Source organism: Cibotium barometz, chromosome 42, assembly GCF_041138505.1.
Source record: "Cibotium barometz isolate CiBa-2024 chromosome 42, ASM4113850v1, whole genome shotgun sequence".
Lineage (NCBI taxonomy): Eukaryota > Viridiplantae > Streptophyta > Polypodiopsida > Cyatheales > Cibotiaceae > Cibotium > Cibotium barometz.
The window spans coordinates 31244073-31263956 of record NC_141087.1 but is presented as its reverse complement, the minus strand read 5'-3'; the positions used below and the strand labels follow the sequence as shown (position 1 = coordinate 31263956).

Sequence of the window (19884 nt, the reverse complement as noted above, 5' to 3'; positions counted from 1 at the left end):
TATCCACGTGGAACTTGAAAATATTGACGGATTTTTCAAAAAGACAATAAGCGGCCTCTATGTGGTAACAAAGCATCCATAATTCTTATAGTCCCAATCGAACCATTCTATTGAATTTTGGCTGCTCAACAAGTTTGTTAGGCCCCTTCGGAAGTCGTGAAGTAGCCAACACCTCACCTGCCCACCATAAAATTCACCTCCAACCGTTGATCTGAAGTGTGTGCCAACACCTCCTTCCATAAGATCATCAAATGAGAAAGGAGAGGTGAAGCCACCACTCGAACTTATTGGGAACCACTCACTACATCCCACCATGTATCATCAATCTTGGTATTACCATGCACAAGTGTGACCTCCTCTATGAGGGCCTTAGCCATTACCACCCATGGCTCTTGAGATACACACATATCTTGCAAATAAAGGCCATCTCCTAGCAACCATATGTAATTTGACATCTAATAGGGTTGCCCCTCCACTCCTCTTCAGAGTAGTAACACGTTCCCAAGAAATCCACGTCTGCCTTGGCTTATTTCCTGCTCTTTTTAAGAAAAAAGATATCATACTAATCATAATGGATTGTGCCACTTTGAGCCGAACATGCATAGGTCAACTCTTGAGATTTCCAATACACAAACCTATCATTTATCCTTGCAAAAATCCATGCAACAAAGCATGTGAATCAACATCAACTCCAATTGGATAACCCAAGTGGCGTGTGATGCATCCCCTTTGTACGACTGTCCATTCCATCCCAAACCAAGCAAATCTCTCTTGGTATAGCTTATCAGAGCAGATTTTTGCATATTAATAAAGTCTTTTGAACTCCATCCCAAACAGCCATAGCCTTCTGAAGATTATCTGTTTGAGTCTTAAGGAACATGAAAGAATCATCCCAAACAGCCATAGCCTTCTGAACATTATCTCTTTGAGCATTGGAACATGAAAGAATCATTTGCCAACCATCTTCTCTCTGCTTGGAAGAGTAAGCCCTACCATCCTCCAGTAGCTTATCCAGTCGAGATAAGATTGGATGTGTAACAATTGCAAACAAGAGAGGGCTAAGTGGGGCATCCCTGCTGCCTGATCGATCTCGTCAAATGAATGGGCTCAATCACCCAACCATTATGGAGGACACCATGTCTCTCATTGCCGCTGAACGAGGACGCTCTCTTGGTCTCTCCAAGTTGGCAAATGTAGCTCATGTTTTGGTCACCTCGCCTTGTCTTTCTCGATGATTGGAGATGGACTAGTGTAGATGGGAGAGGCATAACTTGTGTTTTGGTCGCCTCGCCCTGTCTTTCTCGATTGGAGATGGACTAGTGTAGATGGGAGAGGCATAACTCGTGCTTGGTATAGGAGACCCTTGCTGAAACTCAAAGCACAATAGCCGGTCTCTCTCTCTCACCAACTTTACCCGCCGCCCCCACCCCCCTCTCTATGTTGGACGGGCAAGAGAAATCGATGGAAGTGCTCTCTCTTTCTCTCTCATGGGCTTAGTCTTTTAGTACCTTAGCCTTTTGATTTAAAACCTTAGTGAAAGGTTGGTAGAAAGCACAACTTTCCCCCCTCTCTATGTTGGACGGGCAAGCTCTCTCTCATGGGCTTAGTCTTTTAGTACCTTAGCCTTTTGATTTAAAATCTTAGTGAAAGGTTAGTAGAAAGACAGCCTTGATGAATTAATTTATAGAAAGGGAATAAATAATAGGGCAGCCTTGCAGAAGTCTTAGAAGAGGTAGGTACGGACTCGTGAGGAGCCTGGAGGCCGATTCGCGGAGAGGATGGGAAGTTGGGAACTTGGGAAGCAGTCAATCAGAGCCCGCCGCCCGGCATGGCACACAGAGATTCCCGTATCACGCGAAACGGGCACTGATTCGCCTTAGGTTTTACTTATCGTGAAGGCAGCATCCAATCGCCTTTGAGGCCTCTGACTCGCCTCTAATTAGGGGGCAGGGCCACGGGCTTTAGATAATTGCTGTCGCGATCACGGGCCGCCGCGGCCACCTTGCACTCACTTCATACATAAAGTCTGATAAAAAGCGTGGATTGCAAATTGCAATGGACAGATATTAGATATTAGAATCTCTCCTTTCATTATTCCTCCTCCTCCTCCTCTGTGCCTTGCTCCCCCCCTGCCCTCTGCGCAAAGCCATAGCTTGCCCTTATACGGTCTCCTCATGCCTCCTCCTCCCATTCGGCAGTGGCTTCGTAGCTCCCCCCTTGGCTCCGGCTCTTTTGGCCATGTCTCCCTAGCCATCAACCTTGATAATGGGCACGTCTTCGCAGTCAAGTCCACCCCTTGCTCTGCCCCCTCCCATGAGCTCCATGCCATAGAAAGCGAGCTCTGTATCTTGCAGAGCCTTGATTGTCCTAGAATCGTGAGGTGCTTGGGTGGAAATTACTCTTCTAAAGACGGCTCGCTCTCTCGCAATCTCTTCCTGGAGTATGTGAATGGAGGTAGCATCGCTGAATTGGTGAAGAAATCAGGCGGCCGATTGGATGAAGGCCGGGCCAGATGCTACACTCGTGGGATTTTGGAAGGGTTGGCCTATCTCCACGAGCAGGGAATTGTTCATTGCGACATCAAGGGGCAGAACATTCTGGTGGGATTGAGTGGAGTGAAAATTGCAGACTTTGGGGCGGCCAAGAGGCTGGGATTACTCGAAAAGGAAGGGTCTGAATACAAGGGCACCCCTCTTTGGATGGCTCCGGAGGTGGTGCAAGGTGTGGAGCAAGGGCGACCATCGGACATCTGGTCCTTGGGGTGCACGGTGGTGGAGATGCTGCAAGGCAGCCCTCCATGGGCGGCCGGCAGAGGCACAGCAGCGAGTGTAGCCGGTGTGTTGTATAAGATCGGGTGCTCGCTGGAGAATCCCCCAGTGCCAGAACTTGTGTCTGAGGATGCCAAGGACTTTTTGAGCAAGTGCTTGCAAAGAAACCCCAAGGCTAGATGGACAGCCGCCCGGCTTCTGGACCACCCTTTTGTGCAAGGTGCACCAGAAATCCTTAGCTATTCCGATCAACCGTCCCCAAGAAGTGTTCTAGATTTTCTCAGCGAGACTGCTCATGATGAGGGTGAATACGACTCAAAGCTTTCAATGTGCTCCTGTGTAGAGAATGCGGGGCAATCGATTATGCCCAGGCATGTGGAAACGGCTGCTGTGATCAGGCCTCGAGAGGACGGGTGGCTGACAGTGAGATGCGCGAATGGGTGGTCGGAGGACAGGCAAAAGCCCTTCTTCATGAGGGGCTGCATGGGAGCAGTAGTGGTGAGGAAGGGGGAAGAGGTAAGCATGGACTCACTGGCGTTTCAGCTGGTGAGGAGGAGGCCCGTGGGGTAGGCATGCTGGGTACAGATTATGGCTTTCCCCCAGTCGAGTGCTGCAGCTCGGCTGCAACAAGTCGACGGACACAACAACGCACACAGCTCTTATTCTTTCGCTCCGTCAAATCAGACCTTGTTCAGAGCTGGTCTAGAAGCAAATGCTTCCAGCACTCAATGAAATGGTGGATTTCCGTGTGCACGCACACACACGTGTGTGTGGGTGTGTGTGTGTGTGTGTGGGTGTGGGGGGTTTGCCCAATCATTTTGGGCCTTCCCCAATGGCTACATATTTTTGGTCCTGGCTAATATGATCTTTGCATTTGTGAATTACTTTAATTTACTTTCCTGCATTATTGATGCCGAGTAAGACTCATCATCTAATCACCTTTGGATACGGCACTCTATGCAATGTTTAATATGAAGATTATTATTTTTTTAAAATATTGGACTTAATTATACCTAAGATGTCTAAGACTTTGTAGAGTTTTCTTGTGAATGTTATAGGTACATTGTATATTGTAGACTTTCCATTGAGTCTATATTGCAAATCCTACTTAAGGAAATATTTTGATCATGGTCAACTTTTATGTCTTACATGATGTAAGGCAAGTTAGAATGGTATTTCGAGAACTTGCAAGTATCAACTTGGTCAAGCCGAAACTACAAGTATCAACTTGATCAAGTATCGTGAACCATCATGTATACTCTTAAAGTATGGTCCACACACACACACACACACACACACACACACACACACACTACTAAGGTATATACTTATTATACCCATAGTGGACAAATAATATATGGTAGTATCCCTCTAAACCTCACAAGGTGCATGCACACACATACATAGACACACACGCACACACATAGGACACACACACACACACACACACACACACATTTCTAATATAAAAAACATTAGGATATTTTAAATTGATAAAATACCATTTTTACTACCTTTTCATAAAGGTCCTTTTATGACTTTTACAAGCATAAAAGATCAGTAGCACATATATCTCAAAGGTAAAACAAACTAATACCTACCTTGATACAAACTACCTAAATAGCCACCCGTATGCTGAAAGGCATGAAGAGGTTGATGTGCCCCAAAATAGGACCCATATATGCCTCTCGTAGGGTTTTTACATTTGCACCATCTAACGGGCTGAATTAGCCATAACTCCACATTTGTCCAACACTTCTTGTAATTTGGTAGCATACTTACATAAAGCACTCGTAGCATGGATCATATTCAACCCGATTCATGGCCCAAGTAGCAATTTAGTGTAACAAAATTTTCTATTTTTCACAGTTTTCACTGATACTTCAATAAGTAGTCTCATTACGTATCTCCTATGGTTTTATCTAATTGTAAGGAATAGTGATAATAGCTAGGGAAATGGTAATAAAATTGGTAAGATAAAGCAATAGTGAGTGCAAGCACTATTATAGACATAGGCATTGCATTATACTAAGAATGCATCATAGTTAAACTATATGTATGATAGCTTCAACTTTAATAATTATATTTAGTAATCAAGCTTTTCTTTATTCAAACATTTGTTCACAATTAGAAACTTAAAAAATGGTTTTCTGGCCCCAAATGTAAAGGCACACAGGTTACCATGTGCATGAATCTGATGTTAGTATATGTCGTGTAAATGAGTACATAAAAATTGTGGCAAACTTTTTGAAAGAAAAAGGTTTTTTGACCCTAGAACCGTTCAACAAATTTGCATGTTTATTCATTTTTGGGGTTGGATAGGAGGTCAAAACAAGCACCAAATGAACATGCCGTGACTATCCAACATGACTATCCCAATGAGCTTACCGCCATAATGTAACTATTGGCATTTGGTCAAGCTACCAATAGTCGTATGGTGGCCAGCTCATTTGATGCTTGCTTTGAGCTCTTGCATCCCTAAACATGCATAAACATACATATTTGATCAATTCTAGGGGCCAAAAATTTTCCCTCCAAAAGTTCCCATAACTGTAGAACATAACCATAACCATAGCACATTAGGAGAGAATGTACTTGGATAGTTGGTACAAAAGCAAAATAAGTGTGAGCTCCTAATGATATGTCTTGCCTTCTTTAGATTTCAAACGACATCATAGATCAGCCTATTTCTGATGCAGATTTATAGGATGTAATCTATGAGGATAGGGCTGAAAATGAGCAGGCTAGAGGTATGCCTAAATGGCTGGTGCAAACCTTGCGTGATAGTAAAATTGATGCACCTATGTCTAGTCGTACTCGTTCAGGTTTTCAGCATGCCTCTTATGCATCAAATTGTTATGCTTTGGTTGTGTCTAGTATGTGTGAAGAGGAAGAACCTCTTTCATTTGATGAGGCACAAAAATTAGAAAATTGGTTGGCTGCAATGCAAAGTGAATATGATGCTATAATGAAGAATGGTACATGGTCTTTGTGTGATTTGCCTATTGGTAAAAAGGCCATTGGATGTAAGTGGGTTTTTAAGTTGAAACGAAAGCCAGATAGCAGTGTTGATCGCTATAAAGCTAGACTTGTTGCAAAGGGTTATGCTCAAGAAAAGGGCATTGATTTTGATGAGACCTTTGCTCCCACTTGTCGTATGACTACCATTCGTAGCATTTGTGCATTGGCAGCTCATAATAGTTGGAATGTACATCAGTTGGACATAAAGACTACGTTCTTGAATGGAGATTTGCATGAGGAGGTGTATGTATCGTAGCCTCGTGGTTTTGTTCAAAGAGGGCAGGAAAACAAAGTGTGCAGGTTGAAAAAGGCTTTATATGGTTTAAAGCAAGCTCCACGAGCTTGGTATGAAAAGATACATGCATATTTGACTGCACATGGTTTTCAGAATAGTCCAATAGAAAGCACTTTGTATGCTAAAAGTGTAGATGATGTACATCTAATCATTGCTCTTTATGTCGATGACATGCTGCTCACATGACCAAATGAGAGTCATATTGCTCTCTATGTCGATGACATGCTGCTCACACAACCAAATGAGAGTCATATTGCTGATTTTAAGGCTGATTTGAATGCCTCTTTTGAGATGTCAGATTTGGGGCATTTGCATCATTATTTGGGGATACAGTTTAAGCAGTGTGATGGAGGTATTGCTTTGTGTCAGACAAAGTATATTGAGACATTGTTGCAGAGATTTGGCCTTGAAGACTGCAAGCCTATTGCTACTCCAATGGAGACAGGTTTGAAGTTGAGTCTTCATGATGCTAGAGATCATTTTGATGTCACACTCTATCAGAGAGCTGTTGGTTGCCTCATTTATGTATGCATTACGAGGCCAGACATTCAGTTTGCAGTCTCACAGGTGAGCAGGTTTATGCATAGCCCAGGGTCTCAGCATTGGAAGGCAGTTAAACGCATCTTTCGCTACTTGAGTGGCACCATACATCTTGGGTTATTTTATCCCAAAGGGGGATCGTTGCTGCCAGATTTACATGCTTTTTCGGACTCAGATTGGGCTAGTTGCTATGACACAAGAGCGTCCACAAGTGGTTTTTGTTTCATGCTCGGTAGCTCATGCATATATTGGTTGAGCAAGAAGCAACCTACTGTGGCCACTTCTAGTTGTGAAGATGAGTACAGGGCAGCTTTCACAGCTACGGTTGAGTGTGTGTGGCTTAGACGGCTTATGTGGCTGACTTGGGTAATGGACATGAGTCTACCACCTCTATCTTCACTGACAGTCAAAGTGCATTGGCAGTTGCGAGAAACCCAATTTTTCATGCTCGCACAAAGCACATTGAGGTGCATTATCACTATGTCAGGGCCCAGAGACTCTCAGCAGGAGAGATCAGCTTGGCCTATTTGCCAACACAGGACAACCTCGCCGATCTTTTCACAGGCGCTTCCTCGTGAGAAGTTCGAAGCTTTCCGCAAAGCTTTGGGCTTGCTCCCCTTTGTGGACTGATCTACTTCGGGCATGGCACTCCCCTATATATGAGTGCCAGCTCTCGTTCACACCATCACTCCCAGGGGAGATTTGTTGCCATATATATATATAGGTAGTGATGTGTGTGAACACACTTAGGACCACTAGGGTACTTTTTCCCTCTTTAGGAGGTTTTTTCCCCCTATACGCCCATCCTTCTAGGGCTAACTTATCTTTTGTACATTGACACAATCTAATACATTGTGTGTTGTGTGCATTCTTGCTTCTTCTTCTCCAAGCTTTGTGGGCTTTCTTGCAACCCTAATTCCAACAGTTGATGTGTGCACCCTTAGGCTTAGGGGTAGTCGGGTGGATGAGTATATGTTTGGATTATGTATGTTTATGCATATTAGCTAGAGAGATCTTTAGGGTTATGTTATGTGCACATCATGTGCATATATTAGGAGGCTAACCCACCCTAGGCATGTGAGCATGGGAGCATGTGAACATGCCCTAATGGGACTAGGGTTAGGCCTAACCTTGGGTTGAGGTTAGGGTCAGAGGCAACCAAGGGTCACACATGGAAATAGAAGGCCAAGAGTCACTCTGGAATTGGAGAGTCAAGAGTCACTTGAGTACTCTCCTATATAATAGGGACATGGAGCTAAGTATTTCACAAAGCTTGATTTGTGAACTAATTATCATCAGATCTGTATTGCAGAGGAAGATGTTCCTAAAACTGCTTTTAGGACACGTTATGACCATTATGAATTTTTAGTGTTACATTTTGGTTCCACTAATGCACCAACAACTTTCCAACATATGATGAATGATATATTTTGGGATCTGTTAGGAAATTGCGTGGTGGTTTTCTTAGATGACATTTTGATATACATTAAAACTTTGGCTGAGCATGATGATCATCTTAAAGAGGTTCTAGGAAGGCTCAGGGGAAGGAGAAACTGCATTGTAAATTATCTAAGTATGATTTCTTCAAGAAGAAATTGTTATACTTAGGTCATAAGATCTCTCGAGATGGCTTAAGTATAGATTTGGATCGGATCCAAAAGGTTTTGGAATGGCCAGTTCCGTGTATAGTCAAGCAGTTAAGATCTTTCTTCGATTTTGTGGTGTTTCTTCGAAAATCTGTCAAGGATTATTCAAAGTTGACAATGCCTTTTACCAACTTCTTAAGGGTAAAAACAAAAAGTCTAATTCTTCGATTGAGTGGAATGATAAGCTATAGGGAACTTTTGTTACTTTGAAAAATAAAGTTTGAGATGCTCCCATATTAGCCTTGCCGGTCCTATTAGGCCTTACATTGTTGAGACTGATGATATTGATTTTGCGGTGGGCATATCTTTGTTCTAGGATGAGAAGCATGTGGCCTTGGAGAGTAAGAAACTCAACGATGCACATACTAGGTACCTAGTTGAGGAGAAAGAGCTGTATGCAATCATTTATGCTTTAAACGGTATCATTCATTTTTAGTGGGGGGAGAATTGCAAAGTTATTCTATGAGAGAGTGACACGGATTGCATCCTTATAGTGTGTGTTTTCTTATGTAAACTTTGCATGTGAGAGATATAATTTCTAAATGAGAGAGACACATAATTTTTGAGTGAAAGAGGGGAGAACTTTAGAGAGATAGAAGCTCTAACTCTATGAGGGCTGAGTTCAATGAAGAACCAATTGCAAATCTAGCTTATGTTGAGATCCTTTGAAGGATTTGAGCTAATGGATTTTAGCACATATCTCTACAAAGTTACAAGAGTCTAGTCAACTCTTGGTGCAACTGAGGTAGAAGTGAAACTACTAGATTGGTGCCTTGTTGGAGAAAAATTGCAGCAACTTAAGCTCATTACGGAGCTCACATCCAACTCAACAATAGCTCAAATTTAAGCTTTGTTGTGAAGCCATTGTGCTACTATTTTTTGTGCTTTAAACATCTACAGATTTTGTGTGCTTCCCTTGCCCAATAGAAGGCATCATCTATAGAGCTGAGCCTAGGCATACCTCTATGTACAATTAGTTCTTTGAGAAGTAGAGAGCTCTGGTTTTCAGCTTATAGAGGAGGCACTTATAGCACATTATTGTGCATTTTCAATAGCAAAAATTGGCTTTTCTTTCATTAGGGCTCATTTGAAGTCATCTTTGAGTTTTTTCCAGTTGGTGCACACCTCAAAGCCAAGGGTCGTTGTTCTAACTCGCATTGAGCCTATGTTTTGAGCTTTAGTTGAATCGCGAAAAGGGATTCTATATAGTATCAAAAGGCAATTGCTTGGTAATGCTTTTGATGGGCAATCAAATCAATCTATAGAATGCTATCACTGCTTCACAACAATATACACACTCATGTGAATGCTTTTTGGTAATCCACCTCTACTACTTCACCACTTTATGTGATTTTTAATTTTTTTTATAAATTTAAGTACTTTTTACTTGTTTAAGTGCTTTTAGGTACTCCATCTACTTCTTTTTACCAATTTAAGTGCTTTTTAATAGCTTTTCAAAGGTAGAAATTGTATTTGGTACTCCACCTATTGCATTTTGCCAATTTAAGTTCTTTTTAATAGTTTATAGAGTGTTTTAGGGTTCGTGCTTGATAGCAATCTACAGAGTAGTTTCTTCCTATCAAAACATTCACAGAGTGCTTGTTATTGCTTTTAAGTAGTCTAGACTAGGTTGTTTGCTTTTAAATTTTTTGAACATTGATTTTAGCACATTACAGTGTACTCTACTTTACTTCCAATGGGTGTTCAAAGGGCTTCTAGTATGTTTTTTAATAGTTTGTTTGTAAATTGATTTTTCCCAAAGAGCTCTAAGTGCTTTCTGTATGCTTTTTAACATTGGGTGGGGATAGTGCTTGCACATGAGCCTACCCCCAATGCCTTATAGTGTTGTTGACAATGCATTTAAAATGTGTTTTTTAGTAGCCCCATAATATGAAAAACCTTAATTTAAAAACATTTTACGTTAATTTTTCACCAAGATGAGGCTCTCACTCTTGCATTTTTACATGCACTTAAAAAGCTACAAAATATATGGTTTATAGTTACCAACAAGACCCAATTTCTAAATACTTGCAAATAAATACAAAACATTGACAATGTCTCAAATATGTAATCACAAAATACATAAGCTCAAGCCTCCTGATCTCTAGTTAACTCTTGAATAAACTCCTTATCTCTAGCTAACTCTTCAATGTACTACTCCCCCTAGGGGGCATCTTCAAACCTCCTTAGGGGGGAGTAGTAAATTGAGTAGTACTACTGCCCCTAGGGGGCCTCTTTAAACCCCTCCCCCCCCCTTGTCTTGCATATTATTCCAGTTCATCATTCTCAAGGAGTTTCATTATCACGATAAATTCATCATCTCCCCATTTAGATGCCGAGGCCAACCAATCGCTTGAGCATAGCCACTCCCATAGAACCTTCCCACATGAGGGATAAATGCCTTTTATGGGGACATATTTGCAAACTTTGGCAAGATAGAATAGGTCCATGGTGTGTTTAAAATGGCCTCTTGCTACTCAAGGGAGAGCATTTGAGAAGAAGTATCTGATCTCATCTTGTATTTAATCCTATGGATTACTATACTGCGGTCTAGGAGGCGAGTCCATAGATCTGAAAAAAGAAACGTATTTTGAAACAAAGTTTTTCCAAGAACCCTAGGAAGAAATAACAAAGAGCATGGTGGTCGAGGTCTCTTAATGGAAATAAAGAGAGCTGGAGGAAACCCGCAAAAACCTTAAAAAATAAAATAGATAAGAGGAGAAATAAGCAATATATTCATACATGGTTGCATTTTAGAAATCATGGATATAAAAAGGAAGATGATCATAGAGATTGATTATAGAGTCGTATGTAGAAGGGTTATGCATAAGACTATGTAAAAGACTCTTATGCATAAGACTATGCATAGGGTCTTATACTCTATGCATAGATGCTTATGCATAGACTCTTATGCATAAGACTATACGTAGACTCCTTGTGTTAAGACTATTATATGCATTAGACTATGCGATAAGATTATGCATGAGACTATGTGATAGGATTATGTATAGACTCTTATTCATAAGACCATGTGATAGTATTATGCTGATTGAGTTTTTCTAGAGAGGGCCTCTACACCCCTAGGAAACAATAATCATCACCTAACTAAGCTACTAACAACCCAAGCCTCAAACCAAGTACCTCCCTAGGCATCAATCTCCCAGTCACCCAAGCCTCTCAAACCATGAGCAAGGCAAGTCATCTTCAACTCATGGTGATAGCTCTCCCAAAGTGTTAGTAAGAAACCCTAGTAGGTGATCAACTCTTAAAAAGCCGATATAATATCACATATGAAAAGAATTGATCAAGTCAGAAATTGATTTAGACATTTGCAAAGAGACTTAAAAATTCAGGAAAGATGATATTCATATATGATCTAATTTACAAGCTTGAGACGGCAGACTCATGAAAAAAAACTCAAAAGGAAGCTCTATCACCAAGAAAACTCTCCAACTTAGAAGATCAGCATAGGTGTAAATTATGATTTTGAAACTTGAATTTTTTTGAGTTCTTGCATAGTCACATATGCAATCTATTCTTAGCATACCAGAAGCTCAATAGCTTTCACCCGGGCTAGGAAAGCATTGGGAGATATTGCATATTAGCCACTTCATGGATCATTTTATGCATAAAATTCAATATTGATGAAAGTAACACTTTTATAATTAAAAAAATTTATCCAATATACATATTTCTATGTATAGAATTTAAATCTAATGAAAATCACTCTTTTATAATAAAAAATGATAATCAATATGCATCTTTCTATGCATAGAATTTAAATCTAATGAAAATCACTCTTTTATAGTTTCCTCTCATAATGAATTGCTATCCTCGACCTGCAAGAGCATGCTTTCTTATTTTTTAGAATTTGCTATCCACACATGGGTGTCAAGTATGACCCTCTTATTGCCAAAATGGTATGAACTCGTGTTCTTCTTGTTCTAGAACTTGTCTTTAGCTATTCCTCCTCAAAAAACTCTCAAAAGGGCAAGAAAGGGGTGCCTCCTAATATCTCTCCCTCTTGCTAAATATACCTCCATGATTCTAGGTGCATGTCTACATGGCATCCAGTTTTTGATGTGAATTCTTGCTTAGACACTCATATCCTATGTGTTCAACATATGCCAACTATACCCTACATTTCAAGCTCACCTACAAATTAAGAAAAACACCTTATTTTTTGAAATGCATGGTTGGTAATCTTCCCCTCATCTGAACTAAACAAAATCTTGCGTGTAGATAATTGTTAACCTATGAACGGACATTGAGACGTACTATGTTTTACGTCATGTAATTAGTTTAACTATTCTGAGTCATGGGCCGGGCTTGTCGGCACCATATGCAAAGGATAAAGGGATTGGGTGATCGCCGATGAGAGGCGCACCTTGAATATCAATAGGTTAAGGGTTAGGATCGGCCAGCCATGTATGGGCACCCATGTGTGAACGGCCAAGTCACCTGTAAGAGTCAAATGTAACCCTAAATTCCTCATTCTCATGTGTTGTGAATACAAGAGTGCTCTTGCCTTATCTCCTTGGTTTCCTTCTCTTGCGTGTGTGAGAGAGAGAGTGAGAGTGAGAGAGAGCGATCGAGCACTGTGTAGCGACACGGCGGTAGAGCGGCGAACGGCGGCTCCTTCTTCACTCTGCGACGTGGGAATCCTTCAAGGCGGCGGTTGAGCGGTGAGTGACACACCTTTTGCATTCTGTTTTAGCTTGCTTTCCTAGTTGTATGCTTGCAGCCATTCGTGGCTCCCATACGGTGTTCGGCAAGTCCCCTGCGACCTGTGCGGCAAAAGCGCACATTTTTGGCGCCGCTGTCGGGGAGATGCCCTGCACCAAGCTCCAGTTTGCAGCTCGTGGTGCTGTTGCGTGAAGTGAAATTTACACTGTAGGAAAGGCGACTGTGTGTTTGTTGTTGAGGTGTTTACGTGTTCTGCAATCTGTGTTCTGCAATTTTGTTTCTTTTGTTATTTTTCCGCTCCGCGTGCATTCTGCTCTCTGGTTTTTTACGTGTGAGGGGGGATTCTTGAATCCCCAGGCCTGTGCTGTGTGTGAACGGCGCCGCGGCAAAGTTTGAACCCTAGAAAGAAACCTTAGAAAACTTGTCCCAAATAAAAAAATAATAATTTTGAAAAAAATAATAAAAATAAAAATAAAAAATTAATTTTTTAAAAGAAAAAAACCAAACGTGTGAAGAGGAAAGATTTTTTATTTGGAGAAAAAATTTTTGAAAAGAAAAACCCCCAATTGACTCCGACCCCGGTCTCGGTCTTTTGATACATATATATAGGAGAGTGAGCCTCCATAGCTTTCTTTCAAGTGAGAGCTTATGGGAAGTTGTGTCCTATATGTATCCCATCCCCCAAGGAGTAAAGTGAGCATGTGGGATAAAGCCCTCACCCTTTCCTCCACAAGCAAATAGGCTTTCGCCCCTTCCCCCACAAGGAAACAGACTGTTTTGAGGACTATAGGAGCTCTGGATAGGCGAACACGATGCTGTAAAGCACACTAGGACCCTTTGAACGATACGCTCGTTTCGAGCTATCACACGTCCTAGTCCAGGTTCGACCATAAGTAAGGGGGTCAAAAACGGGTTAAAAACAATCTAAAAACAAGTAAAAACGAGGTGCGAAATACCCAAGAAACCACTTGTGTGGGCTTCAAGGGTAGTTACCAACGCACGTAGGGTACCCACGTCACATGCATCTACGCTCTGGTCGGGTGCTAGAGTCTGAGCCACTAGAAAGCGTTTTGGTTTACGCAGGCTCACACCATCCCTCCACGTTAGCATCTTGGCCTTCTGCTGGGACCCAAGGAAGTGCAACCCAAGATCCACGAATAGTGGATAGTGACTCGTCCTCTGACTCAGAAGCCATGGAAGGGCACCCTACCAAGAACCCTGAGGAGACAAGCCAAAACATGCCAGTTTGGGCCCCACAACCCGGATCTAGCATGTTTAGTCGTCTAATAGAGACCTTTAGTAGAGCTACACGCTTTGAACATGCGACACACGAAGTAAATGAAGAAGGAGGGGTAGTGGATTCGCCATTCACATCTTATGTAGACCCTACCCTCCCAAAGAGTGTCCGTGTGGATATTCTACCCACTTCGTTTGATGAGGGCCCTACTGAGCTACCACCTTCCGATGCTCTTCCTAAAGTAGAGGTCCCTAGAAGCCAATCCATAAGAAGTGACATTGTGTCCACTTCAAGAGAACCGTTTGGCACACCAAGTCTAGATGGGATATTTCTCAATGAAAATTGGGAATATGATCTACACACAAAGACTCTAACTGACCTATACATGGGTTACACATACCATGTAGGTTGGTTAGAAGTCATACGATCTACATCTAGCGCCACTAATCTAGAGGAGCAACAACAATTGATATGTGAGGTTATACATAGAATTATCCAAATTGAGAGGCAAAATAGGGGAGTGAACCTAGTTTCCACTGGCCCTATGAGGTTTTTGGATACAAGCAAGGCAAACAACAAACCCTATCACAATTGGAGACTCCCTCGGTGAGTCCCATAGACCCTTCGTATGTTGTTTCGCCTGGAGTCCCAATGCAGGTTGAGCCCACGAGCAGTAACTTTAGCTTTCCAACCTTGGCTCAACTTTCTATTAGGGAATCCACAATGCCTACCCCAATGATGAGCATGACGGAAGGCGCACCTGTTACCATTGTAGTTAGTACGACACTGCTACCTAGTGGGACAGTACCTACAACAGTGCGTGCCAGTGCCTATCAACCTTATGTACCTATCGCTACTCATGCTCATGTAGCTCCTACGCCTCTTAGTATGCCAATGGCGTATGCTCCACGACCGCCTTATCACAACCCTTATCCAAGAGGATCTAGGCCTAGTCACATATCATATCCTACGTCATTTGCCAACATACCCAGACCAACGCCGACTCCTATCAGCCAAGCTATCCCAGAAGTGCCTCCACCAGCTATGCCTGCTCACCTAGGTGATCTCGCAGTGTTTGCTCAGACGATCGGACGATCTATTGCGGAAAACATGTGGGGCATGCCTGAGAGAGAACCTAGAAGCAAGGCAGTACAAGTGGCTAAGCTCACTCAAAACTTCAGTGGTAACGAGGACGTTAGGAAGCACATTGAAGTCTTTGAACACGTGTGTGATTCCTTGGAAGAGCACAATGAGCTGCATAAGTGTAAAGCCTTAGACTTAACCTTGAGTGGGAAGGCCGGAGATTGGTATCGAACCTTAAGGGTTGAAGAGCGCACTCACTACCCCACTCTCAAGAGATTGTTCTTGAAAGAATACATACGTGAGGGTGTGCTTTGGGGAGTAGCCTCAACTCCAAAAACTGAACGCGAGGAAGGGGAGTCAGTGAGAGACTTTATAAGTCGATTGAAGCATCTAAATTCTCGCTGCACTCCCGATGAGCGCTTCAATAATAACCAACTGCTCGATAGATTCATCTGAGGATTGCACCACGAGGACATATACAATGGCCTAGTCATTAGAGGTCTTACAACGTGGGAAGCAGTCACTGCCAATGCAATCCAGTTAGAAGACAACTTGATGATGTTACAGGTAAAAAGGTGTCTTCGGAGACAAAATCCGTTAGTTCACAAGTATCTAGGCACGAGCCAATGATGGTGAAACCTATTGCTAAGGAGCCCAAGATATTTGAAATGTCTGTGACTCTCCAAGAATACTTTAGGGGTAATCGAGCTCCTCAGAATAGCCATATGTACCCAAGGAGAGAGCAACAATGGTGTTCGGTGTGCTTAGGACCACATAGCACGAGTGAATGTCCCACATTCAGAGTCAAATTCAATGGGAATTGCAATGCATGTGGTAAGTACGGCCATCAATCTAAGGATTGCCTAGTACTTAAGCGAATGTTGGCAAATCAGGCACCACTAGCCTGGTTAAACACACCTCAAGTACCCGCGCTAATGCCTGCACAACCTGTCGAGCAACCGTCATAGCACATAGTTTCAAGGAATCCGAATGTAGTCCAGTCTGTGCCGTTTACCATCGCCAGTGCTAGGACCACAACCTCCACATCCAAGGATTACCCTAATAAACCAGATGGGTTGTGAGTCACATAGTGCGAGTGGGGATTATGAAGAGGAGATAGACCCCACTACTCCATACGGGATTGATACGTTTGAAATGACTCCCCAGTACTACATGGAGGATCATTTCGGGCAAGTCAAGCCTGTATATCAAGCGGCTGCTCTCGCCACAAGAGGGCAAAACCTTAATACCTTGGCGAGGAGACCACCTCTTCAATGCTACGAGTGTGGTGGACCGCATCGTGTAGCAGAGTAATAGGCTACAGAAGATCGCTACTCAGATGCAACCAAATCAAAGCAGCACATCGGGAGAATGCCGGTACTTACATGTAATCGTTGTGGCATAGATCATTTGATTGCTCAATGTCCACATAATCCTAATGCACCCAAGATTACGCCATTGAATTTGGTTGAGGTCACCAACCAGACATGAGGAACCACACCCGTTGTACCCGCGAATGTAGTTACACGGTCAATGCTTCAAAATCAAAACTACATTCTCGAAGAGAGGGATACTACATCAATTGCTCGAGCAAAGAAAAAGAAAACGCGGCGGAAGAGATCGCTTAATGCCACGAGCTCCAAGCCTAGTTCAAAGACTAACATAGGGATAGGAGACGACCCCGTGTCTATGAATGATCTTGAAGATGATTCCGATTCAATAGAAACCATGGGGACCAAAGCCACTACCTTAAGGGAGGAACCCACTTGGGAGCTCAATGAAGGAGAATCAAGCGAGTACATAAATAAAGGAAAACAGAAGGAAACTTCCTCGGCCCCACAACCAAGTCAGTTAATGCTCTCTCGGCCACCCAAACTGACTGAGACTCCCAAAGACAAGCCACTTGGGCCAAAGACCCTCAAGAAAAAGATTGGAACTTACCCGAACCCAGTTGAGGAGATTGAACAAGTGCAACACTTAAGGGGTTTGGTGGAAGAAACACAAAGAGAACTGGAGCCAAACCCGAGAAAAATCAAAATTCCAGACACAGTGTTTCCTACACAAGTTCAGCCTCACAGGAACCATAAACTGTTAGCTATACCTAGTATCATTTGGGAAGAAAGTGAGGATAGGACATCAAGAAGTGGGCAAACACCCTTTTTGCTTGAAAGAATGTTAAGTGAGGGAATGCCTGACCCTATCGAAGAGGAAGTGATTCCATCTTCACCAGGGACACCGTTGAATGTGTCCAAGCTAATGGATTTTATGTCCTCTGAAATCAGAACCACGATCATATCCAAATTATACGGAGATCCTGAGCTATTCTTATCTCTTCAGGCATTTCTCAATGGAGAACTAAAGGCGGGGCTACCACAATTCGCAAATATGGATAGACCCGACACGCTTCAAGATGAAGGGGGACATTGGGATCTACAACCCAACCTAGATGAAGACTCGGTCATTGAAATACCTGTGAACAAGTTGGGACAGTACTTTGAAGGTGACGAATCTAATGCCACCCTCCCCATTACTACCAAGGGATTCACTCTAAAGGGAATCCTTGATGGTGGTGTTGGTGTGAGCATTGTGACTAAAAACGGTTGGGAATCTATGGGAAGACCTCACCTTGAAGTCACAAACATAGTGGTTAAGATGGCAAACGGAACCATAGCTAAGCCTATTGGAATGTTAAGGGACCTTAAGATCAAGGTCCTGGGATACAAGGTAAAACATACCTTCATTGTAATGGATTTCTCCAAGCATCCTATGTCATATCAAATGATCTTAGGACGTCCTTTCATGAGGGAAGCACAAATGGTACATGACTGGTCGAAAAACCATGTCTATCTACAATTCCAGGATTCTGTCATTCGAGTTGATCTTGAGAATGGTCGTGCACATCCTTTAGGAAGCAAGGTTATCATTGATAATCGATCGGATACCACTATTCACTCCGCCCCATTAAGGTATTGCTATACATGCAAAAAAGAGACTGATGATGGGAAAGATTCTCCTTATATGGATGTCCTACCAGGTATGACTGAGTCGGATAACGTGGATTGGGTACACCTAGCGGCAACCATAGACACATGGGGAAATAGAGGCACAAGTTGGGTAACACCTAAGGGGCAAGATATGCCACCGTTAGTACCAATAAACATGATAGGTGTTATGCACTTGACTCCTGATGGTGAGAAAGCGGCAGACTCCACTGACACTGAAAGTAGCGAAGACTCTGACCAATGCAACTCTGAGTATGAATCTCAAGAAGAAACTGACCGTGAGCCTGATGGGAGGGATGAATCAAATATTCACCCAAATGTGGAAGCAATGTGCTCAAGGCCTAGGACAGTGACCTCCTGCAGTTCATCCGAAAGTGAGGGGGACACAAGTGAAAATCGACCAAGTGAGTTCGAATCTGACAGAAACAAAAATCAAAAACTTGGTAAGAAGAAAACGAGACATAAGCGCCAACGCTATCGAGCTAATGTACGCACTGCAATAAACAAGGAGAGATCCACCACAGAATGGCTTAGTTATGTAGGAGCTATTGACGCTCATCGGAAGTTAGCAGATAATTGGTGTATTTCGCAACCTCATGACGTCGCCCAATTAGAAATCGAAGAGAAGCCGAAACTAAGTCGTACTGCAAGAAGGCAGCAAAACCAAGAGTTAGCTCATCAACAAAAGGAGGCGGAATTGAAAGAAAAAAGCCTGGCACAACAAGCACCAATAGACTTACACCCTGCACCCGAGCATTTCAAATCATTCACCACAGGGGAACGTAAAGTGGTCTACACAAAAGCCCAACGAACACCTACAATGGGGGTAGCAGTGTCTGCGATGGTGTGCGCTTTTGCCGCACAGGTCGTAGCTGGGGACTTGCCAGACACCGTATGCGAGCCACGAATGGCTGCAAGCATACAACCAGGGAAGGAAGCTCAAAACAGAATGCAAAAGGTGTGTCACTCACCGCTTAACTGCCGCCTTGAAGGATTCCCACGTCGCAACCGTGAAGGAGGAGCCGCCGTCGCCGCTCTACCGCCTCGCCGCCGTCGCCGTGCCGCTACACAGTGCGCTCGATCGCTCTCTCACTCTCTCTCTCTCTCTCTCTCACACACACACGCAGGAGAAGGAAACCAAAGAGAGAAGGCAAGAGCACTCTTGTATTCACAACACATGAGAATGAGGATTTTAGGGTTACATTTGACTCATATAGGTGACTTGGCCGTTCACACTTGGGCGCCCATACATGGCCGGTCGACCCTAACCCTTATCCTACTGATATCCAAGGTGCGCCTCTCATCGGCGATCACCCAATCCCTTCATTCTTAACATATGGTGCCGACAAGCCCGGCCCATGACTCAGAATATTTAAATTAATGACGTAAAATATAGTACGTCGCCATGTCCGCCCATGGGTTAACATGCTCCCCTTCCTGATGTAGATTCTGTCCTCGGAAGCTATGGTATGGTAAGCTCGAGAGGGTTGTTGTGGTAGACCGTCTGCAAAACAGGGAAGTAGAGTGAAGGTATGCTGGAATTCAAAAGATATAAAGTGTATAAATTCAAGCATGTGAGACCACAATGGATGTTGCTCTGAGAACT

At 43.0% G+C, this 19884-nt stretch overlaps 1 protein-coding gene across 1 annotated transcript; it reads left to right on the top strand.

Annotated features, from left to right (window-relative positions):
* Positions 1–1651: 1651 nt before the first annotated feature.
* On the top strand, positions 1652–3763 carry LOC147614365 (mitogen-activated protein kinase kinase kinase 18-like). Its single transcript, XM_086780448.1, has one exon. It carries the CDS (start codon positions 2175–2177, stop codon positions 3336–3338), a length of 1164 nt encoding a protein of 387 aa, XP_086636574.1. The 5' UTR covers positions 1652–2174; the 3' UTR covers positions 3339–3763.
* Positions 3764–19884: the final 16121 nt, after the last annotated feature.